This window comes from Rhinolophus sinicus, linkage group LG03 (genome assembly GCF_036562045.2).
Source record: "Rhinolophus sinicus isolate RSC01 linkage group LG03, ASM3656204v1, whole genome shotgun sequence".
Taxonomy (NCBI): domain Eukaryota; kingdom Metazoa; phylum Chordata; class Mammalia; order Chiroptera; family Rhinolophidae; genus Rhinolophus; species Rhinolophus sinicus.
Window position 1 is genome coordinate 137,795,025 of NC_133753.1, and position 25,663 is coordinate 137,820,687.

The 25,663-nt window shown below is 37.6% G+C and overlaps 2 protein-coding genes across 6 annotated transcripts in view; both read left to right on the plus strand.

Annotated features, from left to right (window-relative positions):
* The window catches only part of ARB2A (ARB2 cotranscriptional regulator A), a 398,527-nt gene that overhangs the window by 287,190 nt on the left and 85,674 nt on the right, over positions 1-25,663 (plus strand). The gene's annotated exons all lie outside the window — the stretch shown is intronic.
* Positions 2,343-4,281, plus strand: POU5F2 (POU domain class 5, transcription factor 2). The gene has a single exon (XM_019711773.2). The coding sequence runs from the start codon at positions 3,157-3,159 to the stop codon at positions 4,174-4,176; it is 1,020 nt and encodes a 339-aa protein (XP_019567332.2). The 5' UTR covers positions 2,343-3,156; the 3' UTR covers positions 4,177-4,281.

The window sequence follows — 25,663 nt, forward strand, 5'->3', positions numbered from 1 at the left end:
TAATTTATATCATTGCTCTCTTTTATTCTTTTTTGTGATCTACCTTTCATTCCATTCATTCTGGTTGCTTTGTCTGTTTGAAAAACTAGCGTGTAGGTATACCTGGAAAGAATAGATATCAACAAAATTATTAAGTTAAATTTTGCCTATTGTAAACTATTTTTCATAGACTGTCATCTTGAAATCTAACTCAAAGCAAATATGGAAGTCTTTTCACCTTTAATGCAGAGAGTCATTTATTTAACATTAAACAAATATTGGCCTCCCCCTCTGTGCCAGATACAGTTCTAGGTGCTGAGGATTAGCAGTGAACCTGACAGACAAGGACCTTGCTCTACACCATCTTTACAGATGGCAGTGATTTCCCAATCCTTTTTCCCTCTACCATTGCTTTAAGGCCATATCTACCACCTCGTTACCGATAGTTAGTATAGTTGAATTGAGTCTCTTGGTGCTACTACCCCCATCCAGTAAGAGGTGTTTAAGGGCTTTATTCTACTATAGGAGAGAAAGTTTGGAGAGAAAGGATAGAGGGTCAAATTTCTCATTGTTAAACTGGAACTAAATGTGCTTTACTCTCAGAATTGTAAAGGTGAGAATTCATTCACTCATTCAGCAAACGTTTATTGAACAATGTATCAGTCAGGTTTCTATTATGTTCCAGGCTTTATAACACCTAAATGCCTGCCCTTAAGTACCTCACACTGTAGTTGGAAAGATAGAGACATAAAATAAATAATTGCTGATAAACGTTATAATAAAACATATATCAAGTACAAGGGGAGTACCACAAAAGCAGTAGCTAAATCTGCCTGGGGGAAGACTTTACCATAAGATGACCTCTAAACTCTGTCTTAAAGGGGACTGGAAACATGTCGTGCTTCATTTATTCAGGAAATGTTAACTGAGCCCCGTCTGGGAGCCAAACACAGTTGTAGGCACTGCAGACACAGCAATGAACCGGCCAAAGTCCCTGCGTTCTTGGCAGCAGAGAAACAGACAATAAACGTATAGACAAAAAAAAATGATGGTAGGTGGTAGTACCGCCAGTGCCAGAAAATAAAGGTTAACAAAGGGAACAGAGAGTGATAAGGGGTGCTGTTTTAGATAGGGTGGTCAGGGAAGGCCTCTCTCATGACATGACATTTGAGCAGAATCCTGAATGACATGAGAGAATGAGACCAAGAAGCAGAGGGAAGCCATTTTAGACAGAGGGAACAGCATGAGTAAAGGCATAAACACCCCAAAAAGCATGGCATCTTTAGAGCAAAGTGGGATATTCTCACTGAGCATGGGTGGGGTAAGGTGGGGTACAGGGAGTTGGGTGTGCGGTAGATGAGACTGAGAAAGAATTGGAGGACAGGGAGGTGCCAAATGGTGAAAAGCCATATGTGCTCCATACTCGGGAGTTTCTATGTCCATATTGTCGATTGGGGGAAGAGGGGCTAGATTTCAGGGGTGGGGGAATAAATAAGAAGAAAATGACATGGTTACATTTTTGGTTAGGTTTCATTTGGTTTTTGGACCATTACCTCTAGCAGCAGTATGATAGGTAAACTTGAAAGGAGAAGCAGAAGAAGCCAGTTATCAGGTTATTATGATAGCGCAAGTGAGAAATGATGTGGTCTAAATTAGAACAGTAAGATGAGGCTAGAGAGGAGATGGTACAGTTCAGCTGTTTGAGGGGAGCCACTGTGTACTATCTGATGCCTTGTGGAGTATGAGAAAGGTTGAGAACAGATCCTAGATTTAAGGTTAGGTAACTGAGTGGGTGGTAATGCCATCAGCCAGCTCAGGGAGCCCTGGAGGAAAGGAAGGTGTACAAGTGCAGACAAGAAATGTGATTTAGGGAAGTGGGAAATACAACACTGGAATTAGACGAGAAGTACAGATTTGGCTGTTAGCAGCATTTCATGGAAATTAAAAAAGGAGTAGGAGCAAGATGTGTAGTCCATATTGTCAGATACTACAGAGAAGTTTAATAGGATTAGGATTTTTAAAAGGCAGTCAGTTTTGATGGTTGGTAGGTTACCAATGACTTCAAGAAGACCAACTTCGGAAGACGTGGGTGGGGCAGAACCACATCATGATTGAGTAGTAGAGTGAAGGGGTAACACCTGGGATTGTCCAGCCAAGATCACCGTCCTCTTCTGTTTCCCAAAGCTCCTGCTTGGAAGCTTTGAACCTCACATCAGATCTTCTCTCCCCCTCCCTCCTTAGATTTCTCCACCCAGGACCTAGGGCTGGATGCCTGAGTGGGGACATGATGGAGGGAAGAATATTCTAAGATCCTTGGATCTGTAATGGAAGAGGAGGCAGGAATAGGGGAGATTGATGCTGGTGAGTCAGGTTATTACAGGGAGAATCCTCTGTGGGGAACAGCAGGTCAGTCCAGTCCAGAAACCCGCCTCCAGTGGGAGAAAGATGAAACACATAGGTCTCTATTATATGTGGAAACTCTGGACCAGGAAACTCAAGTAGGATGAGTAGCAAAGGATTTGAAGGGCTGGTGGGGGCTATGTGGAATTAGTCAAGAAACTTGGTCCCAGTGAGAGAGTGGAATCTGTCCAAGTGTGGGGGTGGTGAGTAGAATCTGACAGCAAACTGATGTTAAGTAGAAATTCAGGGAGGGATGCTTAGGTTTCTTTGGGAACAGACACTGAAGATTTGCAAGGGAGAGACTGTTGGCAGTACCTGTGACCACAAAGATAGCAGTGAGGGGACATTTACTGAATTGAGGGGTAGTCCCAGCAATACCTGGCATATAGATATTTACAAACATTTGTGAAACCAAAAGTGGTCGTTCAGATTGTGTGGAGGAAAGGGATTAGATACCAGAGTTCTAAAGAGCTGTAAATAAAATACCTTAGGTTCCCTTCAGGAATAGGATAGAGGCAGTGACTAAGGGATCCCGGACAGTTTGTAGGTGCAAAACTCCTACGGAACTGGAAGCAAAGTTCAGGATAGGGACATACTCCCTTAACCCTGGGGTCTACCAGATTCCCCACCACAGCACATGCCCTTGATCTGTTTCGCCTGCAGTGCCACCTCCGCCCACTGGATGGCGGGGCTCGAGGGCGAGGCTGGTGGCTGTTCTGAAGTCTCGAGAGCCATCAGTTCCTACCAGACTCCCTGCTGTGGGTACGGTTTTGCCCCATGGCCGGACTCAGGCCCTCAAACTTGTCCCCCCTGCCGGTTAGTGGTGGGAGTGGATCCACAGGGCCAGTGCCGGTGCAGGCTGACACTCCGATCTGGTTGAGCGCTCGGGCGGCCACCGGCAGCCTGATAGTCCGGCCTGGGGTCCAGCCGGGGATCTGCCCCGGCCCTGAGATGTGGGGGGTGCCCTTGGGGCCCCCACCCTACGAATTCCTGAGCGGGATGGTACCCTGCGGGCCCCGGATCGGAGCTGGCAAGGCGGGGCCCTGGTTCCAGAGCCCCTCGGAGAGCGCCTTCCACTGGCCCTACATCGTCCTGCGGTGCATCCCAAAGTCGGCGCTGCCAGAGGACGTTTCGGCCATGGAGAAAGAGATGGAGCAGCTGGCCAAGGAGCTGAGACAGAGGAGGATGATCCTTGGATACTCGCAGGCCGACGTGGGGTTCGCTGTGGGCGCCCTTTGTGGAAAGGTCCTTAGCCAGACGACCATCTGCCGCTTTGAGGCCCAGCAGCTCAGTCTCGCCAACATGTGGAAGCTGCGACCACTGCTGAAAATGTGGCTAGAGGAAGTGGACACCAAGAACCTTCTGGGCTTATGCAGAATGGAGATGATCCTGCAACAGGCTCGGAAGCGGAGACAGGCAAGCAGGGAGAGACGCATCGGAAACAGCCTGGAGAAACTCTTCCTGCAGTGCCCGAAGCCCACACCCCAGCAAATCAGCTTCATCGCTGGGCAGCTCCGGCTGCAGAAGGACTTGGTCCAAGTTTGGTTCTATAACCGGAGCAAGATGGGCAGTCTGCCAGCCAATGATTGCTTCCCACCTGAGGAGGTGGGGGTGGCCAGGCCTCCTTTCCCAGGGGAACCAATGTGCTTTCCCCTAGCATCGGGGCTCCATTTTAGTCCCCCCAACTATGGGGGACCCTACTTTACACCCTTGTACTCCGCAGCCCCTTTCCCCGAGGGAGGAACCCTCCTCTCCGCCCCCTCCACCACTGTGGGCCTCCCCAGGCTTTCCAACTGAGTCAGGCCAAGCTGGGGAAAAGAGTCCCAGGGGTTCATTTCAGGGCTGTTAGCATTAAAGTCTCCACTTACTGTCTAAAGAAGTTAAGAATATGTAGGGAATGGGTGGGAGTTATGTAGTAAAAATGTAGGGAGGGAAGTTGAAGTTGATTGCTGCTTTGTGTTTTTCTTTTTGTTTTCACCTAGCATTGATTGGTTTTAAAGTACAATACAATACATAGATGGTTTCAGATTCTTTGTTTCTCTTTTTTTATTAATTGAAAATTCATTTTGTCTCTTATTCCTGGGGTTATCAGTAAACATAAGGTTTAATTTTTTTTCTTATAAACACAACATTGAGTGAAAAACTGAGTCACAGAAGACTTTCACTATACTAGGTACATTCATCAAAAACAAGCAGAACTTGGTGTAAACACAAACACAATGTCCAAGATAATAGTTAACCTCCAAGGGAAGCTTTGAGGATGGACTAGGAAGAATACACAGAGCCTACCCAAAGCTCTTGCTGAAACACAGGTTTCTTGCTCTCCCCTTCTGGAAAGATGCATTTATTTTTTTCTAAATCACCTTTTCATTTAGAGTGCCCCAGCTTAAGTGAGGGTCTCAGTTCAGCTTTCCACCTTATGCAGTCCTGCCCCAGTGGTTGGGCTGATCGCCTGTCCTGCCACAAGCATTGCATTTTAAACCCGTTTGTTGCTGAGATTGGCAAACTGGACAGCAGTAGAGCAGCCCAAGCTCCAGCCTACTTCTCTGGCTTTTAGCTCCTTTTGGTTTATTACCCGAGAATATCCCTTAGTTTCTTTTGAGCTTTAGATATGCTTGCTGGAGGGTATTTGTGACAGTTGATTTCAACATTTCCTGGTGGCTTTTACAATGGTACATCTTAAGTCGATTTTCCAATCTCTTCTATGAAATTGCTCTTTTCCAGTTTTCTGCTTCTACATTGGTCATTTTTGGTCATCATATATTAAACAAAGATCATTCAGTCCTCTGCTGATATACACCTACATGTAATATTTATTGTTTTATAATTCTGTCACTATATGTTGTGTCTGAGTTTGTGTTCTTCTTGCTTACTTATCTTGTCAATTTTTTCTTTCTCTACTTTTTTTCCTTAATCACTCTTACAAATAATTTATCTATAGCTATTATTTTTAAAGAACAAGCTTTTTAATTTTTATCCTATTTACCACTGTTTTATTTTTCTTAATTAATTTAGATTTTATTTTTATTGATTGCTTTTTTCTAGTTTCTTCTGGTTTCTTTCAATGTGTATTTTTTCTTCTTGTCAGTGTCTGAAGATAGAGCACTGATGATGATGATACACATAAGTTAGTGAAAATGGAGCCAAACTTTAATTGCATGGCCTTAGATTTAATAAGTGACTAATCACTTACTCTTGGACTATCCCACTAAAAGTCACACAGCACCAACCCCATTCCTTTCTTTTCCTAGACAGCGTTTCTGGGAAGCCCCGGAAGAGAGATGTTTCTGCAGAGGGTCAGGCAGTGTTTAATGCCAGGATGAACGATTGTGATTGTGCTATGAACAATCAACTCCTAACAGCTGTAAGGAGGCTCTGACCCAGGCTTCTCCCTAAATTCTGCAGCCCCTGCAGATTTGGAGAAATGGTAATGGGCTCTTAATCTCAGGGAACAGCTCCCAGGGTTTGCCTCAGCACCTGCATAGCTGGGTCCTTCATACCGCTGATGCACCTCTGCTTAAGCGACTATTGGTATGTGTCACTAATCAGCCTTCACGTAATTTAAAATGAGATTTTTCCATCACTGGTACTCTTGACTTGCCTGTAAAAAGAGAATAGGCTAGACTTTGGGGGAAACCTTGATATTTAAAGGATTTCAGATTTTCCAAAGATTTAAGTTGATAGGTATAAACCTTAATAAAATCCCTTAAAACTGGGAAGGAACCACCCTTAAAGTTAGGAGAAAATTGAGTATTGTGTCAGTGGTTAACAGTGTCCAATATACAGAGATCAAGTAACGTAAGACATAAAGTAAGATGTATCATGACACTTACAGCAGTGTCGCTGGTACCTTTGGTGAGAACAGCTTCAGTGGGGTAGTTAATAGAGGTATTAACAGTCTAAAGCACTCATATTTGCCACATTGCCCCTTACCTCAGTGAAAAACATAAATTCCAACCACTTGTCAGTAGGATACTCACCATCATTCTGAAAATGTTTATCAAATATTTCCTTTATCTTCTCTCTCCTTTAGATAGGACAGGTATTCTTAACCTGAAGACACTGAACCCCTTTAGAGTATAAGTAGAATAGTACGTACAAGTATGGGGAGGATAGCCTTCATCACATTTTCGAAGGGGACCATGACTCTCTGTAGATCTGCAATTTCAGAATTCAATAAACACGTTCTCTTTGGCCACCTTAGTTTCAAGAGTTTTCCCTTGGCATGGTACCTGCCTAATAGGTCATTCCTAGTGTTCTTGGAATCTATAATTTCTGGATATCTCGAGCTCAGTATAATGTAAAGGCTCTGAATCACTTCTTATATACATCTTTCAAATTCAAACCAAATACTGTATTAATGAATGCCTTTCTTGTTCTTATACTTGGGACTTTAATTAGATTCCTCTCATAAAGAACAATTTCTCCTTTTCCTAGTAGTTTTCCTATCTATTGTCTAAGAAGACTTGAGGTGTGAGAATATCCTCCCTTATTCCAAAACACTGTCTTGCTCATGAATTAGCATCTGTTTTCTATAATTTCATATTTTTTTAAATGTATGTACTGTACATCTTTGTTTATTATACTAAAACTGTGCCATGGGGATTTATTTTTCAGAATATCCACTTTTGTTTTTGGCTTTCATCTAGAAATAATCCTGCTTACTAAACACTACGTATTGGTTTCCTTGGCAGAATCTATTCATGATGAATTATTTTTTTAGGGTGTAAAATTGTATTATCTATGTAGAACAGTGTTTTTAAGGTGAAAATAACAATGCCATTCCAATAAAATCCTAGTGGAATGTGGAAGTGTTACTTGACAAAGTGATTCTAAACCAAAAGAGTAAAACTTAGGGAAATAAAGAAATTTTGAAGATAAAGAGTTAGGGTAGCCTTGTCCTATCAGATGGTATGAAACTACAATAATTTGAACAATGTGGTGGTGGTAGTGATGGACAAAATAACAAGAACAAGTATTTGGCTATTCCATTCACGGGAATGTGAATTGATTCAACATTCATGAATGGCTATTAGGTAATTCATATGGGAAGTTTTCAAAATGTGCTTCTTTGTTGCCCATTATTTCAACTGTAAGACTTTTTATAAGAAAATAATTGTGTGTCAGAAACTTAGTGAAAAAGGTGGTCATCACAGCATTTTTATTTTAACAATAAAAAGTTAGAAATGACCTAAATGAGGAATACCATACATAGTAAAACTTGTGTTATAGAACAGTTTTTGACAAAGTTCAGAATAGATTGTTGAATGAGGCAAAATATTTTATTAACCTTTATGATATCATTTTTTTAAGAAAAAAGCATATGATACACACGAAGTGTGATAAAAAAATACAGTAAATGTTTAAATTTTAAAAATGTATTACAGTAAAAGACAAATTGCCATTAATTCACCTCAAAATACTCCCCCTCACTTCAAACACACTTATCCTATCGTTCTTGCCACTTTCTGAAGCAGTTCTGAGTCCTCTTTCCTGAGTGTCTTTAGTTGTGCTGTTGTTGCTGCCTTGATATTCTGAATCAATTCAAAACGATTATCTCATTTTGACTTTGGGGAAGAGCCAGAAATTGCATGGTGACAGATTCAGTTAATAAGGTAGATGAGGACACATCGTAATGTTTTTATTTGATGGAAATTGCCATACTAGAAGCGATGTGTGACACGCAGCATTGTCATAATGGAAGATGATTTACGGCACACTTTAAAACGCACCTTCTCTCAACCGTAGCTCACACCTGAATGACTGCACCGAACAAGTTGAAACTTGTCACACACTGTTACTAAGGTTCGATGTGCCATTTCCCATATTAAAGATCCCTGCCTTTCCATATTTCAAGGATTTCAGATTTTCCAAAGATTTAAGTTGATAGGTATAAACCTTAATAAAATCCCTTAAAACTGGGAAGGAACCACCCTTCACTGTAGCTTTTGATCACACCTAAAAAAAATGTGTGTGCATATATATATATATATATATATATATATATATACACATACATACATACATACATACATATAGATAGATATACATACATACATATATATATATAGTGACTTTTTTCAAAAAATTTGCGCTATGTATTATCCAAAAAAACTGCAATAAGTATTTCTAAAAGAAGGCTCTAGGAAATCTAGGGTTCCTAAAAATAGTTTTCTTCTTGTCTTTTTTGTCTCTAAAATGGTAATTTCTCATTGTAAAGCACTATTTCAGAATAATAAATCTGGCCTTTTCATTTTTAGTCAGATTTGTAGTTTCTGTAAAAGAAAGGCAATTATCTAAATGAGGGAGTAGTGGGACGTATCAGTTAGAAAGACAGTGCTAAAAATTAGGGTGTTTTTTTTTTAACAAGATGCCCATTAATGTTAAAGAGCTGTAGTATAGCTCAGTGAGTGAAGACACCTGCCATATGTCTGTTTTCCTGCACAACATGGTAATTTACAATTACAATTAGTGTGTTTATATACCTCAGTGTGTTAACCCATACTTAGAATATAATATAAGCCCAAATCATTTTCATATTTCTGAATGTTTACTTTTCAATTTTAAAAAGCATTTGAAAATACCGAAGTCTTGGTTTTATCACAATAGAATCCTTCCTACTTGTCATATTTGAAGAAACCAAATACATAAAACTGAGATCTGTAGATGTCTAGGTCTGAAGGCAGCGTCATTTTCTGTGACTGCAGCCCCAGCCACGTGAAAGATAAACTGTTGTGAAGTGACTCTACCCCAATACCTAGTAAAACCCTTAAAACAAGGTATTTGCTTTCTTGTGGTTACACCAGTGAAGAGAGACATTACAAGAAGGTCTGGGAGAAACGGTGTGGTTTACCTAAGGAGCTACCTCCCGAACACAATTCAGCCCATAGGTTTGTTGGGCTGCTGCTCTGCCGCCTCACTGTTTAGCTAGGAGCTCTGCTGTGCATTCTGCTAAAGGCAAAATTAGCTACTTTGGCATTGAACTTGGACTCCTTAGGTTTTCTTCCCTTAGCATCCAACAAAATGACGAAGTACAAACCAGCTTCACTTATTGCTGTTGACTCTTCTGCTGACTGCCTGCCAAAGCCTATGGTGGGAAAAGGAAAAATTGAGGCCTTCCTGAGAATTTACTACATTTTAAATTCAATATTCTTTTCTAAAACTGTACAGCCTGTTATGTCATTTCTTCTCCAAAGGAGTAACTGAATTATTTAATAATTAGTCCTCCTTTTATTTCCAGCATGTATGGTGTAGACCTTCTTTTGGAACTCAGTGCAGTGGCCTGGGCAATGTATTAGATGCACTAAGTTGCTTTATTATCTTGGAATGGATGATCTTGCTCCTAGAACAGCTGTAAAACTTTAAGTACTGTGTTTCCCCGAAAATAAGACCTAGCTAGACCATCAGTTCTAATGCGTCTTTTGGAGCAAAAATTAATATAGTAAAATAAGACCAGGTATTTTATATTATATTATAGTAAAATAAGGCCAGGTATTTTATATTATATTATATTATATTATATTATATTATATTATATTATATTATATTATATTATATTATATTATACCTGGTCTTATAGTAAAATAAGACCAGATCTTATATTATCTTACATTACCTTATATAAGATAATATAATATAAGACCTGATCTTATAGTAAAATAATACTGGGTCTTGCATTAATTTTTGCTCCAAAGGACGCGTTAGAGCTGATTATCCGGCTAGGTCTTATTTTCAGGGAAACACGGTATTATTTATTGCTTATTGTGCAAATTTTTGTATATCTTTTTTATTAAAAGATAATTTGTTTCACTATACTACTTATTAGTTGCTAGGCCTGCCGTCACATAGTACTATAGCTTGGGTGGCTTAAAGAACAGAGACTTATTTTCTCATGGTGCTGGAGCCTAGAAGTCTGAGACCAAGCTGTCAGTGGGATTGGTTCTTCTGAGGGCTGTGAGGGAAGGATCAGTTCCAGGCATGTAGATGGCCACCTTCTCCCTGTGTCTTCACATTGTCTCCCTTGTATACAAATGAGGATATCAGTCATTGGATTAGGTCTACCCAATGACCTCATTTTAACTTAATTATCTCTATAAAGGTCCTATCTCCAAATGAGGTCACTGTCTGGGGTACTGTAGGTTAGGACTTCAAAGTGAATTTTTGTGCGGGAAGCAATTTAGCTCATAATGAAACCAGAGGCCAAATGAGTCCGGGTCTCATGCTGTCTGTGCCACTCAGCCAATAGACCGACACCGGAGTTGGGACGTAGAATAAGAGTTTATTATCAGGGCATCGGTGGTCTGAGAAGGCAGCAGGTTAACACGTCCAAAAACTGCCTTCACATTCTCAAACCAGCCTGGGATATACAAGGGAAAATCTGGGTGTTCCTCCAGAGGCCACGTGATGTTCCAGGGTTCTGCATAGAGTCTTCCCTCAGGCGATGTGGCTCTCCAAGGTGCTCACCAACCCAGGAGCAGTGATGACTGTAACCTGCAAAAAAGCTAGGCCATAGAGATTGTGATCAGTACGCAAGCGTAAGTCTCAGGGTAATTATCTACAGCAGGGAACTGGGACAGGATATTCCAAACTCAGGACCTGGGACGAGACATTCCAAGCTCAAACCACAGGGAGCAGTTGATCAGTTGTTAAGTTCTGGGGCAGGGAGAGGCAAGTCCAGAGACATTGTAAGACCTATTATGTGGGGGTTCCTTCAGGATCCTGTTTCAACAATATCAGCCTAATTAAAATTTAAACTAGATTCAGTTATTTGTTAGTGTATTCATTCAGCAAAATTAACAGAGTACTATATAAGCAGGTAGTGTCCTGGGTGCTAAGGTGCAGTGGTGACCCAAAATAGCCGCATCCTGATCTCAAGGAGCTTAAATGATGGTGAAACATCCATTAAGCGGATAAACATGTGATTACAACTTGCAGTAAACACTGTGGGCTTCAGGTATTAGGGGTCTTCATTTAGATTTATATGTATAGTCCTCTCGTTATGTAAGTACTGTCTCTGATGACATCAATTGTTAACAGATATTCTAAAGCAGAGGGACCTGCAGAGGAAGTATAGTCCTATAGCCAAAGCATAGTTTGGGAGACAGGCATTTCTGGGTTCAAATCCTGGCTCAATAACCTATTGTCTCTGTTACTTTGAATGACTGACTTCTTTCACCCTCAGTTTCTCATCAGTAAAATATGTCTAGCAATCCACAGGGTGAGAGAGTTAATGAAAGGATTAAATTAGGTAATATAGAGAAACCTTTAGGACTTCCCTTTTATACAGCAGGCACTCAGTAATTTTTCTCTCCATTGTGTTTCCACTGTACCATGTCTGTGCTTTATTTATAACTCATAAATCACTTTTTTGCATCCCTAGGAACTTTCACATGATAGGTGCTCAACGATTGATAACCAAAACTGAATGAATGAAAGCACAGAAAAAGTTGAATCAGTAGTCTCAGTTCCTAGAAAACTTGATATCTGCTGACGGGAAATGACTTTTAGAATTATAACAATTAGAAGACAATTAAAAAGTCCATTTCCTTAGCTGTCAAATGACAACTAGATAATGGAACCATATGATCAGGTTTTTATTTTAGAGGATTTAGACAAAGACTCTTTGAAAACTCATCTAGCATTATACAATAGAAAGAAATGATCTCTGAAGTTGTTTCTAGCCTATAATAATTGTATGAATCCCCATGAATAAGAACAAAGCAATGCACCACAGATTGAGTATGGAGGATATAAGGATACAGAATATAGGAATGGAGGATACAGAATAGAATGACGCTGGCCCTCATACTGTGACTCCCACTGAACCTTTCCTTCCTAGTCTGCTGTAATCTCAATTGTTTCTCCCAAATGCAAACCCAGTCCTGCCTTCGTTTACACTATTTCTTCATTGAATGTCCACACACTCTAACTTTTCTGTCCAAAGCCTACTGTATTAGTTTGTTAGGGCCGCCATAACATAGTGCCACAGATTGTGTGGCTTAAAGAACAGAAATGTATCGTTTCACAGTTCTGGAGACTCGACGTCTAAGATCAGGTGTGGACAGTGCTGGTTCTTTCTGCTGAGGCTGTGAGGGATGGATCTGCTCCAGGCTTCTCTTCTTGGTTTCTAGGTGACCATTTTCTCTCAGTTGTCTCTTTATATTGTCTTCCTTCTATGAGTGTCTCTGTCCAAATTTCCCCCCCTTTTATAAGGATACCAATCGTATTGCATTAGGGCCCACCCTTCTGACCTCATTTTAGCTTGACTACCTGTGTCAAGACCCTATTGACAAATAAGGTCACATTCGGAGGTACTGAGGGTTAGGACTTCAACATACAAATTTTCGGGACAGAGAGAGACAAATTCAACTCATAACACCTACCACGCCTGATATAGAGAAAATATAGATGTGCATTGGGATGTGGGGGAAGTATAGGAATGCAGAGAGACTTATTTTTTCCTACAAAGAAGTTAAATATATGTAAAGGAGGTAATATGATAGAAGGGAAAGAACTTTAGCCATAGAGTCAAACAGCCCCAGACCTGCATCCTGTTTCTGTCACTCACATAGACAATATCACCACTCCAGGGTACCCCCTCAGGAAATTTTCAAGAAAAATAACGTTTCTTCCCTTCCAAACAATAACTTTATGGGCTCAAAAGTTACAGTGGCTACTTATTTCTATCTAATTTAGGAGCAAAACAGTTGAACTCTCAGTGAAATTGGGAGGCATTTTCTTAGGAAGAAAATTTGGGGCATTTTGATAAAGATATGATTCTTATTTTCTCCAGAAAAATTGATATGTAAACCTATGGAGAAAGCCCTGTCACTTTTTGCTAAGCATTGTCAACCACTAATTTCATCAAGTTAATGTAACAAGACAGTCAAATGACTTGCCTTTAATTTATTGTGATTGTATTATACTATTTATGAAAAGCAGAGATAAAACAGTTGATAGCAAATGTTTAGACACTGATTGTTTTCATAGTTTTAGGAATATTGCTAAACCTAAGTAGACACCAAGTACATTTTCTCAGTATATGAAATATAAATCACTCTTTCTGTAATAATAAGTCATTAAATGCATGCAAGTATTATAAATGATTACTTCATTCCAGACATAATTTTATGGCATCAGTCTGCTTGCTAAATATGTATTACCTCGGAGATTTAAACTAAAAAGAAGAGGTGGGAAGACTTACCATACTAGGATTTATTGTGTTCTTTTCTCTCCTGAAAAGGCAGTCACAACAACATAGGTAGAAAAGAATGTTTTGCTGCTTCTGTGTCACATCATTAAAGTAGTTCATCTAAAACCATAAATTTTTGTCTTCTGGGCCAAGAAATTTTAAGTAAAATATAACAAAAATGTTATGCTTTTAAATGAGAAGTGAAAGAATCTTAATCCTTTTTATTTGAGTTTCTAGAAATGGCACTCTCCATAAAAAGTTGTATCATTTTTATTTTTAAACTGAGTTTCTTGCATTAGTCAGTAAACAATTTATTTGGTGAACATTCTCTGTGCACATATATACACCATGTGAACATTTAGGAAACAGAAGGTGCTTGAATTTGTGAGATTTAAATATTTTCTCACAGTTGATCCAGTGATACTGCAGTTGAAATAAAACCACATATAAATAAAATATCACTTTCTACTAAAAAGCAAGTATAGATTTTCTATCATTGTTTTAATGAGGACAGTAATGATTTCATTTATTCAGTGGAACATCTTATAAATCTTTAGCATGTTTATCTCCATATGCTTTCTTTGACTCACCCATAAAACTTCACCTGTCCTAATCACAAATATGCATATACATTTAATTACATTATCTGACTACACATATTTTTATACTGCTAGTATCCTTGCAAATATTATTACATTTTGAAAGTATAAATAAAGCAGTGGTTTGGTTTCTCACTTGTTCTTCAAAAACATGTGCACATATATACTAATATTCATATTTCATATTTTAAATACATTGTGTAAAATATGAGCTATGTAGATCAAAGGTGATACTCCATAACATGGCAAGAAAAGGATAATGCCCAGCATTGCAGCTTTTGACCATCTCCCAGACATCCTTGCTGTGGCCTTAAACCAACTCCTCCCGTGCCTCCAGGTTCCACATTCTCACGTTCTCATAAGCAGTAGCATTATACCGCTATACTTCCTCAGTGATTAAATATCTGCTAAGCACCTGTTAATGGCTAGGCACTGAAGATTCAGAATTAGATGAGCAACACAGGTGAGATAGAGGAAAGAAGTCAGAAAACCAAGGGTCACGTCACCAAGTGGCCAGTGTTAGAGGATTAGGCAAAAAACAATACAGAGAAAGGGGAGTGTAACTCAGTGAGGGATATCTGGGGACATTCTTAAGAGCAGGGACAGCTTGACCTAAGACTTGAAGGACAACTAGGAGTTGTTAAGTGGAGGGTATGAGAAGAGAGGGAGGGAAGACAAAAAGTCAGGAATGAAAGAAAAGTGAATTGACTGAAAATCTAGGCTGTGATTAGTTACTGCAATTGCGAGTTCAGTGTAGCAGTTAACATCCTGACAACCATAGCAAAAAAGTTACTTAGTTCTCAGTACATGAACCTAATTACATGAATCTTTCAGAATGCATTAGGAGAAATATTTTCTTAACATTACATTTAAAGGTAATATATCATTCTTAAGGAGACATTATACAACACAATAGTTAATTTATTTAATTGTAGTACTTTTGGTGATGCTGTTGTCATTTAAGGCACAAAATGATTCTTCATGTGGCCGGTTCTTCTATTGACTTATGCCAAATGGCCTAAGTCCTAATACTAAGATCTAAGGTTGTGAAGGCCTTTTTGCTGGGAACTAAAATAATGTCGTACTGGCCTATCGCTTCCTGATGGTTTGCCTCAGCGCTACTTTTCAGCAAACCTAATGACATTAATGGTTAGCAAGAGCCACTGGCCTGTTCTTCTCAAGGGTCAGCTGTCTCCACCAGGCTTCTGATTAAAAGGTGTTAATCAGTTCTTTTAAATTTAGTATAGTATCACAAGAAACACTGGGAAGGGTTTAGTAATTGTGAAAAACATCAGGCACCAAAGACAATATCTTAAGTTGTAGCCTAGTTGCCTTTGTTTGCAGGGGAAAAAAATGTCTGATTAGAAACTCCATTGACTGTCCTGGAAGACAGTCTTATTCTGTCTGCCCTACAGCTCATGATGCAAGAGTGCCTAGCATGCTACTGGAGACAAAGTAGGTGTCAGTATATTTATGTACCAAACAATTGGCTTACGATAAATAATTAATTCATCTGTTTTATTCTCCCATGAAATAAAAATGACTGATATAACTTACCCCAATATAGCGTCATTCTAAGAACCATAATGAAAAAAACTCATAAGAATTATTGAAAATTACTTACCAAGGCATAAAAACAATGCTGTGCTGAATAATGTTCTTTTTTGTAAAATTAAAAACCTACAGATCTTTAGTTATTATTAAGTTCAATGTTGCTTCCATCCATGAATATTGAAATACTTTGACACATATAATAATCCTTACAGAGCTTTCTAAATAAGTCTTTAGTATATGTGTAGAATTTGAAGATTAATTTTTTTTCTCAAATCATGCAAACTCACCAGTGTCAGAAGCCATCAACAAACACATGAAGAGACTTGACACTCATGCTTTGTTTTTAATTACTGAGTGACACTTTTCAGTATAAGTTATTTCATAAGTTTGTTTTGAAGACAGGCCAAAAATAGATTAGGATGCAGCATTGATAGATCCTATTTTTCATTAATATATATATTACGTCTGAAACTCCCCGAAGTACATATAATGAGACAGATGATAGGTGAATAATTTTGAGAGGTATACATAAGGTAGCAGACTCACGTTTGGTGCAGTCCATTGGGCAACTGCCTTTTCAGATCCTTAGGACCAACAAAGAATAGCCAGAGAGTACATAGCCTAATAAGGTTTCTAAAAGTTAACTATTTGGAAATCTGATAAGGATATTTAGAAAGTGGGAGATAAGTAATTATTCTGAAAACACTGAAATATTTTTATTAGAGTTCTTTATAACTCAAATGTGGAATACAGCTCATACAAATCACAATGCTAGGTAACAGTTATTTTCCAGTCATTTCTAAAGTGGTTTACAAGTTATAGTTTAAGCAATAGGAAAATTCATTCTGGAAAAACGTTTATTGCCCAGTGCCTTCTGCTTCCTTACCCAAGAGAAATAGCTGTACCTAGCTCTTAGTTGTGTATGAGTGGCCTGTTCATTTGGGGCATTGTCTGTAACACAACCATGATCTTAGGCTAGGTTTCCTGTTTCCCAGCACATTTCCGTGCCACTTTTTCCCAATAGCAAACTCATGTGTTCTCAGCAAATGCAAGCTACTTTTAATTATGTCTAGAAAAAAACAAAATCAAGGGAATAAAGTCCTTCTTCTCTCCCGCTACCCTCCCCTCTTCATTATTTTAAGTATTAGAAAACTGAATATGCATTACTTTGGATTACCTACCCTTTTTAGTTATTATAGCACTTACATCCAGATCCTTCTTTTACATCCAGATACTTACAGCACTTACATCCAGATAATCCAGAAACTTCTTGCCCTTAAACACATATTAACATTAAAAAATACCACCATTAAAATTTACTGTGTAGTTATTTTACAGATTCAAATATGTACACATGAATTTAAATATGCATGCATAGATATTAGGCTCACATTTTATAAAAGTTGAAAAAAAGAGTAAGTAGAATACAATATACCCTTTTCAATTACTGTGTTCATGCAGACTTTCTTCATTGTACATTACATAACTCCAAGCTACTTATCAAAAAGATGTAATTTATTGATTCGTGTAAATGAAAAAAAACCCAGGAGTAGATCCGCTAGTACTACTATATACTGGGGCTCAAACTCTGTCATCAACACTCTGCCCCCATCTCCTTGTCTACTTTTCTTTGCCTATTGTCCTCATTCTTTCTTTATTGCAGACAGGGCTTTCTTCAAACAGACAGGGAGGGGAGCTATAAGCAGTTGCAGCATCTTCTATTCAACATTATCCCAGAGATAAAGCTCTAGCATCCAAATAAGAATCTTACTGAAAACTCTGGTTGGCTCTGCTGTGGTACTCTGATGATCCCTAGACTGACGCCAAAGAGATTGAATAATCGGACTGGCTGTGATTGGCCAGCCTGGGCCTGCCATTATGACTATGAGGGGGTTGGGGCTGCAGCATGACAGTGTAATTGATAGGCCAACAAGGACTATGTGAGTTGAAGAGGAGAGCTTTCTCAAAGAAAGGTCTTGGGTATGTCCACCATCATTATTCTTGTATAAGTTTCTCCAGTTTCTTGGAAAATGTAATGCACATGCCCCAATCAGATGCTTGTATTATCTGATACAGAGAGAAGAGAAAATGTGAGATAACTAAATACAAGAAGACCCTACATTTTAAACACTTGAACTGACTCATAAATAGACTGTTTTTCAAGTTTGTGGTTCTGAAATAGATCTAAGTGTTCACACCATGCCCTGGGTCATTTTATCTGTGTTGACTGATGACTGTGTGAAGCCTGAGGGAGGCCCGCTATGTGGAAGGCCTACCTATAGTAGTTTCCATTCCAGTCAGTACCTTCCAGGGGGTTGGTGCCCACTCAGATACCTACCTGTGTCCTAAGATAGCCTAATAGCATCTGTACCGTAGACCAGTTTTAATATTGGAACATACACAGACCTAGTCCACAAGTTCTTCATGTTAATCCTACTTTATCGATTAGTGCAACCATATTCATCTTTTCAAAGGAGAGCTGCTGATATTTTTGGGTTATTTTTCCCAGTATTTAATTTCTCTCTTGGTCACACTTTCATTTGGTATCTAACTGTTAAACTTAGTAGTAGATTGTAATAATCTGTTTTATACAAATTCTTTGGGATTATCAGGGTCCTATACTTCGGGCAAAAGTGTCCCTCAACTCGCACAGGTATTTATTATGCTTTGCTTTTCAAATTGCAGTGAAAAATTAAAATCTAGCATTCATTTGTTATTTATGAAGTATATATGTGTGTGTGTGTGTGTGTGTGTGTGTGTGTGTGTGTGTGTGTTCATACAATCTGTTTGCTTTTTTTTCTTTTCCTCGGTTATGGTTTTCTATTTCTTATTTTCCTGATTATTTTATTGTGTGTGATCTTCTTGTCATCTGCCTTAAATCCTTGGTGAAAAGGAGGAGAGACATTAGTTAATCAATAAATTAGTCAAGCAAACTGAAATCACTAATGTATCAGCTGCTCTTCTTCCTCTTCTATTCTCGGAGACGATAGAAAATATATGGTCAATGTCCTCTCAATACTTTATATACAATAAAATTATTTAATAACACCCAGTGACTATATTACAAAATTGGGTTGCTCTCACAAAAACAACTTATTCATTAAATATATTGATAGAAAAGTGTATTTATTATAAAATATTGTATTTCATTGGTTACAAGATGCATTTGTAACTACCTAAACTTTTAATATATCTAGCAATCAACATGAGAAGAAAACATTATGACATACCTTAATTTTTGGCAATGTGTTTTTCTTTCTAAGTGGTTCAGGGAGTAAAGATGAATCTTAAGATTAATGGCATTTTGGATTTGATGGCACATAGTACTCTATCTGCCTTCATTTCCCCAAAAAGTTTCATTTCAGTCAGAATTCTATTGGTCAACTATTGGTCAACATCTTTTAAGAACACTGGGCTGGGTTTAAAGATTTCCTTTTGTAAAACAAAGTTTCTTTTTGTAATGTTAATAACCGCTCCCTCATGAGTCTAGTTTATGAATCCAAAATTCTGTTATTGTATTTCTTAGCTCGAAGTACACTTAGATTAGCAATACCGTTCAGCCATCATTTTCACAGTTCTTTTCGTATGTACAAAAAAAACTAGTGTCACCTAGATATTAGTAATTTATTTTTAAGATTTAGAAGTAATTTTATATGTTTCATTTAAAGCAAAAACAATGTGATATTGAGAACCTGCAATTCTCATATGTAAGACTATTTACATTAATCTCGATAATTCAGTTATGACTCTCTTGCTTTAAATCTCTTTGGTATGTTTCTGTTCTGATTTAGTGCCTGGTTTAAAGATTAATGTTACAGAGTAATTTACTGCAGCTTCACAGATGGTATTTGAATCTTTGTAAATGGGCTTGGAATCTGTACAATTCCATATAATGTTAGGTTAACATCAATGTAAATGTTGAACTTAAAGCAGTTCTAAAAGATCATGATAGAAAGTTCATTATCCCTTTCTAAAAACTATAAATTTTAAGGGGATTTCATGGGCTAAGTATTTTTACTTCACTAGCATGGTTGAGGTATAACTAGCTCCTTATATTTGAAATCACCAGCCCCTATATGTTAAAAATAAACATAAAAAATAAATTACCTTGTTTTAAACTATTCAAAAGTTCTAGTCACAGGAGAAGTTACTGTTCTTATTTTTACAGCTTCCTATATGAAATGCTTTATAGAATCCACAAACACACATTGCTTTTAGTGTCTTTCCTTTGATGTCTATAAAAGACCCATTCAAAACTGGAGGTAAGTGCCACTAATGTGTACAACAGAATTTGGCTGCAGTTATTTGAAGCTATTAGAGATAACCTTTCTCTACATGTCTTTTAAGGGAAAAACTGGTACCAACAATACCAGTTAAGCTGTAATTAGTGTAACTAACAACTAATATGAAAGAGCAGACTAGAGGTCATTCTTAAGAATTTAAAGGTATTAACAGGTTAAGGTTGGAGGGCATCCTATCCCCCAGCTTAATCTGCTGCCTTAGCTGGTGAGAGTTGTTGAAGTCATCAGTGCCCTCTAACCCCGAGGTGTTGCTCTCTCCTAATTTATTGGTCTCATGCCAAGTTCCTCTCTCCTGTCTAGTGAGATGACTTGAAAATGGCAGATTCATTTTAAAGTTCTCGTTACAGATGCGGGCAGATTTTCAACCTTTTCATGTAGATAAAGGATTACAGATTAATTTGCTTTAATGTTCTTGTCCTACCAGCCTTAGACTACATTGAAATTGTCATTCTGCTGCATTACAGAAAATGATTTGTTGTGGCCATTTAATGCATATTATAAGAGGAATGCTTAAAATCTAACTATTAAATCAGATGTTGTATAGCTGATTCTAATACATACTGAATATTCCACTTTTTATGGGCCACTTCTTCAAATTTAATTGCCCACCATTGGCTTTTGTTTATGTTTACAGTCAACTCTAATGCACTTAAAGGATAAGAATTTAATAGAGAAATAATGTTTGTTTTCATGAGGTGTAGTTAACCCCTCTCTTCCATTATTTGGTTTTGGATTCTTCTTCATCTCATTACGTGATACCAACACATAAACAAGAGGAATGCCATAGAACTTTAATCATTCTTTTCCTTTTCCCATTAAAGTCATGCCTGTAAAATTGTTTCTGTAGTTTCTTTTTTCTTTCTGCCTAGAAAAGCTAGAAAGTTGTTTGTTTGTTTTTTCTTTTAAAGCAGTAGGCAGCAAGACAGCACTATTAAGAAAGAGTCAAAAGGAAACTTTTTCCCTTTCAACTTTTTATGTTACTACCTTGGTCTCAACTATCATTACTGTCACATGTATTATAGAATTTTTTAACTATAGATTTTTTATTATTCATGAAGTAAGCTGGAGCAGGTTCCAGTAACTAAACAAAATTTTAAGGTGGGAAGCACCAAACCACATGACCCCAAAGAAAAGAAAATTTAAAATTCAACTTAGCCTAGGTCACTAGACACATGGACATCTAAATACTTAAAGAGTACGGACTGAAAAATCATAGTTCTCATTTAAGTACCACAAGAAATAATTAGGATGTAGTCTTCCCTTGAGTCCTCTGTCTCAGTGTTTTATACGCATACCACTGGTGGTTCATGAGTGAACCGGTTTTTATTTTAGTAGTTGTTTATTCTAATAATGTATTAGAAAAAGATATGAATAATACATGACACCCATTTAATGGAAATTATTGCTTAGGACTAGACAAATAAAAAAAGTTAGTTGATATAAAGAAGAAACTGGGTATTTTAATAGTATTGGTAGTTTTTACATATGGCAAAAGGCATAAAGGTGTTACACAAATAACTGAAGTTAGGGGAACAACGCTCTGTCTAAACATGAAATTCCCATAATTTTTCTTCTAGCCAAGAATTCATAAGATGCTCCTATCCCTTCATTTCTCCATGCTGTCTGTTGGTCATCATTTATTTAATTTATGTATAAGTATGGGTGTACTTGGCAGTTTTGTCTTTTGTTTCCAAAACAAGCCAGCTTCTCTGGGCTTCAGTCTTGTACTAGTCGATGTATAAGGCTCCTTCCAGGCAGGGTTGTCAGTCCTCAGCTGATAAGTTCCTCAACGTTGGGAACCACATACGTATAACTTGACCTAAGAAATATTTAGCGTAATGACAACCTCAAATCATTAATATGTGTTTCCTTATTGATTGATTGATATTTTCTAATAACAAATTTAAGATGGTTTTTGCATATCCATGTGCTTGCTCCAAACTAACAAATAATTTTAATTATCGCATCAATGATTTAAAACTTTTTAAAAATAAAGAGCAGACTAGTGCTGGCTTCAAGTTCACAGCGACACCAGTCTTTTTCATTGCTAGGATTTCCTGAGCAATGTCACCAAGGACAGTATTGAAGAGTCTGATTTTTTCCCCTTCCTACTATCTTACGATTAGCTATGAGAGTAAGACATCAAAGCCGAGCTGACTTCAAAGCCTGTAACACTTGTGGTTTCCAGCTATTACTGTAACCAGCCGCTTCGCGCTAACAGCCATTCATCTTACCGAGCTGCCGTGCTAGGTTCCTCCCCTCTGCTTCCCACCTTCCCTGTTTCCAAACCTATCAAATTAAAAACTACCCTTTAAGCCAACCTCAAGTTAAACCCATCCAGGCCATTAGCATATTTGCTTAATTTCAAGATTTTACCACTAAAAAATTGACCATGTTTATTATTTATTTACTGACTCACTTTTCCCCAAATTATGGCTTTTACCACAAGGCCTTCAGCTATGTTCATATTAAACATATAATGTTCTTCATTATGTTTATTTCAAAAGTATAATATGCACATGTAGGTAAGATTGTGTATATACCCACCACTTTAGTTAGGCATCACTAAAAGAAAAATCAAAATGTGAGTCTGGTATTTGGCCCAGAATCAGTGACGTTAAAAAGCAACAAAATCTAAAACATGGATTGTCCATCATAACTGCCTGAAATGTAATTCTTGGAATCACATGCTTTCTTCAGTAAAAGAAAGAAAGCTACGTGGATATAGAGTGTTTCAGCTATATGACAGTTAATATATTAAAGCTGGAGCTTATCCTATTCTTGTAACCAAGTGGCTACCTTATCGCAGTAGGTACTAAAATATTGTGCAGGAGCCAGTTTCTTGAGAACTGAAGAAATGGCATCAACTGAAGCTTTTCCATTTTTCTTTTAATGGCCCAGATAAAAATCTAAAATTATTTTCCTAGAATAATTTGGTACAGTTGATGGTAGGTATTCAGTACCACAGGAAAGGGGATGGGAGTACAGCTCTTGAAATCTAGTAGATAGCATCCGGATCTTAAACTTAAGGCACCAAAGGAACTCACAGAAGACTTAACGACTTAGCTGTTCTCAACCCTGTACCATATATGACATTCTGAATACTTTATGACAAAGGCTTTAATTGTGGATTATGGAAATTAAATACGTAGGTTCAGTATAATGATTGTATTGTTTGAGAAATGGAATGGGCTACATTGTAAACTAGTGAGTTTTCTGTCTTTTGAAGTATTCAAGTAAAGGCTCAGTGACCACTTTTCAAGAATTTGATAGAAGGAATTCTTAATATTTGGTAGGGATTAGGCTAAAGAATCTTTAATATGTATTTCAATTCTAGGGTGCTGTGTATCTAAAGTTAAAGGATATGAGGAAATAGTGTTGAAGTGATAACATTAGCATGTGGCTATCGACTGCTGTTCAGTAATTAGATAAATTTTACCAAGAAAGACTCATATATGGGTATTTTGGAGGGATTTGGAAGGGAAAAGGCACAATGACCTGAGTAGACATGGGTAAACACAAAACTATGCACATCTCCTCTAGATTGGGAAATAAAGGAACCTACTCTGTAACGCTCAGAAAAGCATAAGGAAATCAGAAAGAAAGCTTTTTTAAATGGTGGGAACCCAAATGGGTTTTCAGAGTGCTCAAAATAGAAACCAAAGGATTTTATATCTACATGACTTAAAGGAAGGGACCAAAACAAGTAGGAAAATGAGAAGTTAAAATTTTAGTTTATTGGAGATAGAAAGTAGATGAACTTTTTGAAAGGTTCAGTTTGACTTAGGAAAGATACTTAAGGAATTTCTATAAGGAAATAATGTGGCCACAGCAGCTTGTGAGCAAGATAGCCTTTGCACATGTCTTTTAACAACTAAGAAAGGGAGGATCAGGGAGGAAAAGGACCCAGGAGTCAAGCTAAGATATGATGAAAAAGTGCATGGAAGTTTTCACAGTAGAAACAGAAGTAATATGTTAATTGAATGTGGAATTTCTATAGGAAATTTAGTAATCGATGGTTCTCTCTAATTCTGTTTTGAGCGTAATAATGGCAAGAGACAAAAAACAGCAGTGTGAGTATAGAATGATGAGAGTCACTAACCAATATGTGGCTTTGGGCCACTTATTGAACTTCTCTGGATATTTTGTCATTTTAAACATTAGATAGTTAGGTAGATGATTTCCATGACCCTTTCCATCTCTGAGATTCTCTTCCAGTGCCTTATTTCAGACCAAATTAAGTCCACACTCCATGGCCTAAGAATTCAAACAAACCAAATGTTTCAGCTTGCAACACCTGCTTTATCCCGGTCTATAGGTAACATGTGGTAGAAAACGCAGGATAATTTTGTGAAGATTCCAACATTTTGAGATGTATAAAAAATATGGGAAAATCTCCTGTGAGGTGAAGGATAAGAAGTAGAGATACCAGAAGTGCTGGAGAAATATTGTAGTGCTAGAAAAAGTGAAGAGATGAACTCCTCCATTTGAGTTGAAAGAAAGGATCAATGTCTAAAGAAGACACGCAACACAGACGCGGCAGTGCTGCCTCAAGAAGAGACCAGACATTTACATCAGAAGTGAATCTGTAGTTTTGATTTATTGGCAATAAAGAGATAGAGAAATCTCATTAATAGATGTTTTCCAGTGAAGAGGAAAGCAGTACTACCAAAGAGCCTTTAGAGATATGAGAAAAAGCTAGAAAATATAAAATCTATAAGATGAAAAATGTGGAAAAATAATTTGAATTCCCATTTAAACCTAAAATCAATGACATGTTAAGGCAGTTTTTCTCAGTAATGAACCACTCCCCAGAAGTGAAATGGATAGACTCTTTTTTTGTTGTTGTTAATATAATTAAGCATTTTCCAAAAATATTAACTCTCTCCTTTCCTTGGAATAGATTATATACTAGGGCCCTACAACTAATTGGGGTTTATTTGTGACTATTAATTGTGGTTGCAGACTTTAAAGAGTCTACTTTAACACACAATTAAATTACTATTTGTAATTCTTGGTAATTTTTTTCCCCAAGCTCTGGTATTCTGGGTTTCCTGAGTATCCATGCAAAAACTTCTTATGACTATTCTTATTCATGTCGTATCCTCCATTTTGAAATCGGAATATGAATTATACTGAAACGATCATTTATGACAACATTAATATTATTCAACAGATTGTTATTTTCTGACTGGGGGACTTTATGTCTATACCCTCTGTTAAATGGTATATTAATCTATCAATGAAATTTGTCTTATAAATAACACATTAATAGGAAGTTAGAAATAAATGTGATTCTCTGAGTGTGTTTTATATAACAGCTTAAACCTTCAGCACTGATCACAGACATGCTCTCCCCAGCTAAGTGCCATTAATCCACGTACTACTTCTTATTGGAATGAAGAAAAATTACCAAAGAATTTTCCACACATTTAAGTGAATTTCCCTGAATATGTGTGCATTGCTTAGCTTTATTTTTCTATGTCCATGGCCTTTAGAAAATTTCTAAAGCCAGTTCTGTTTCTACTAAAAAAAAAAAAAAAAGCAACCATGGCCACAGTTGTGAGTCCTTTGGCTGAAGCCCAGCTTCCTGGTTGCTTTGCCAAACTTATCGTGTTTCCCCGGAAATAAGACCTCCC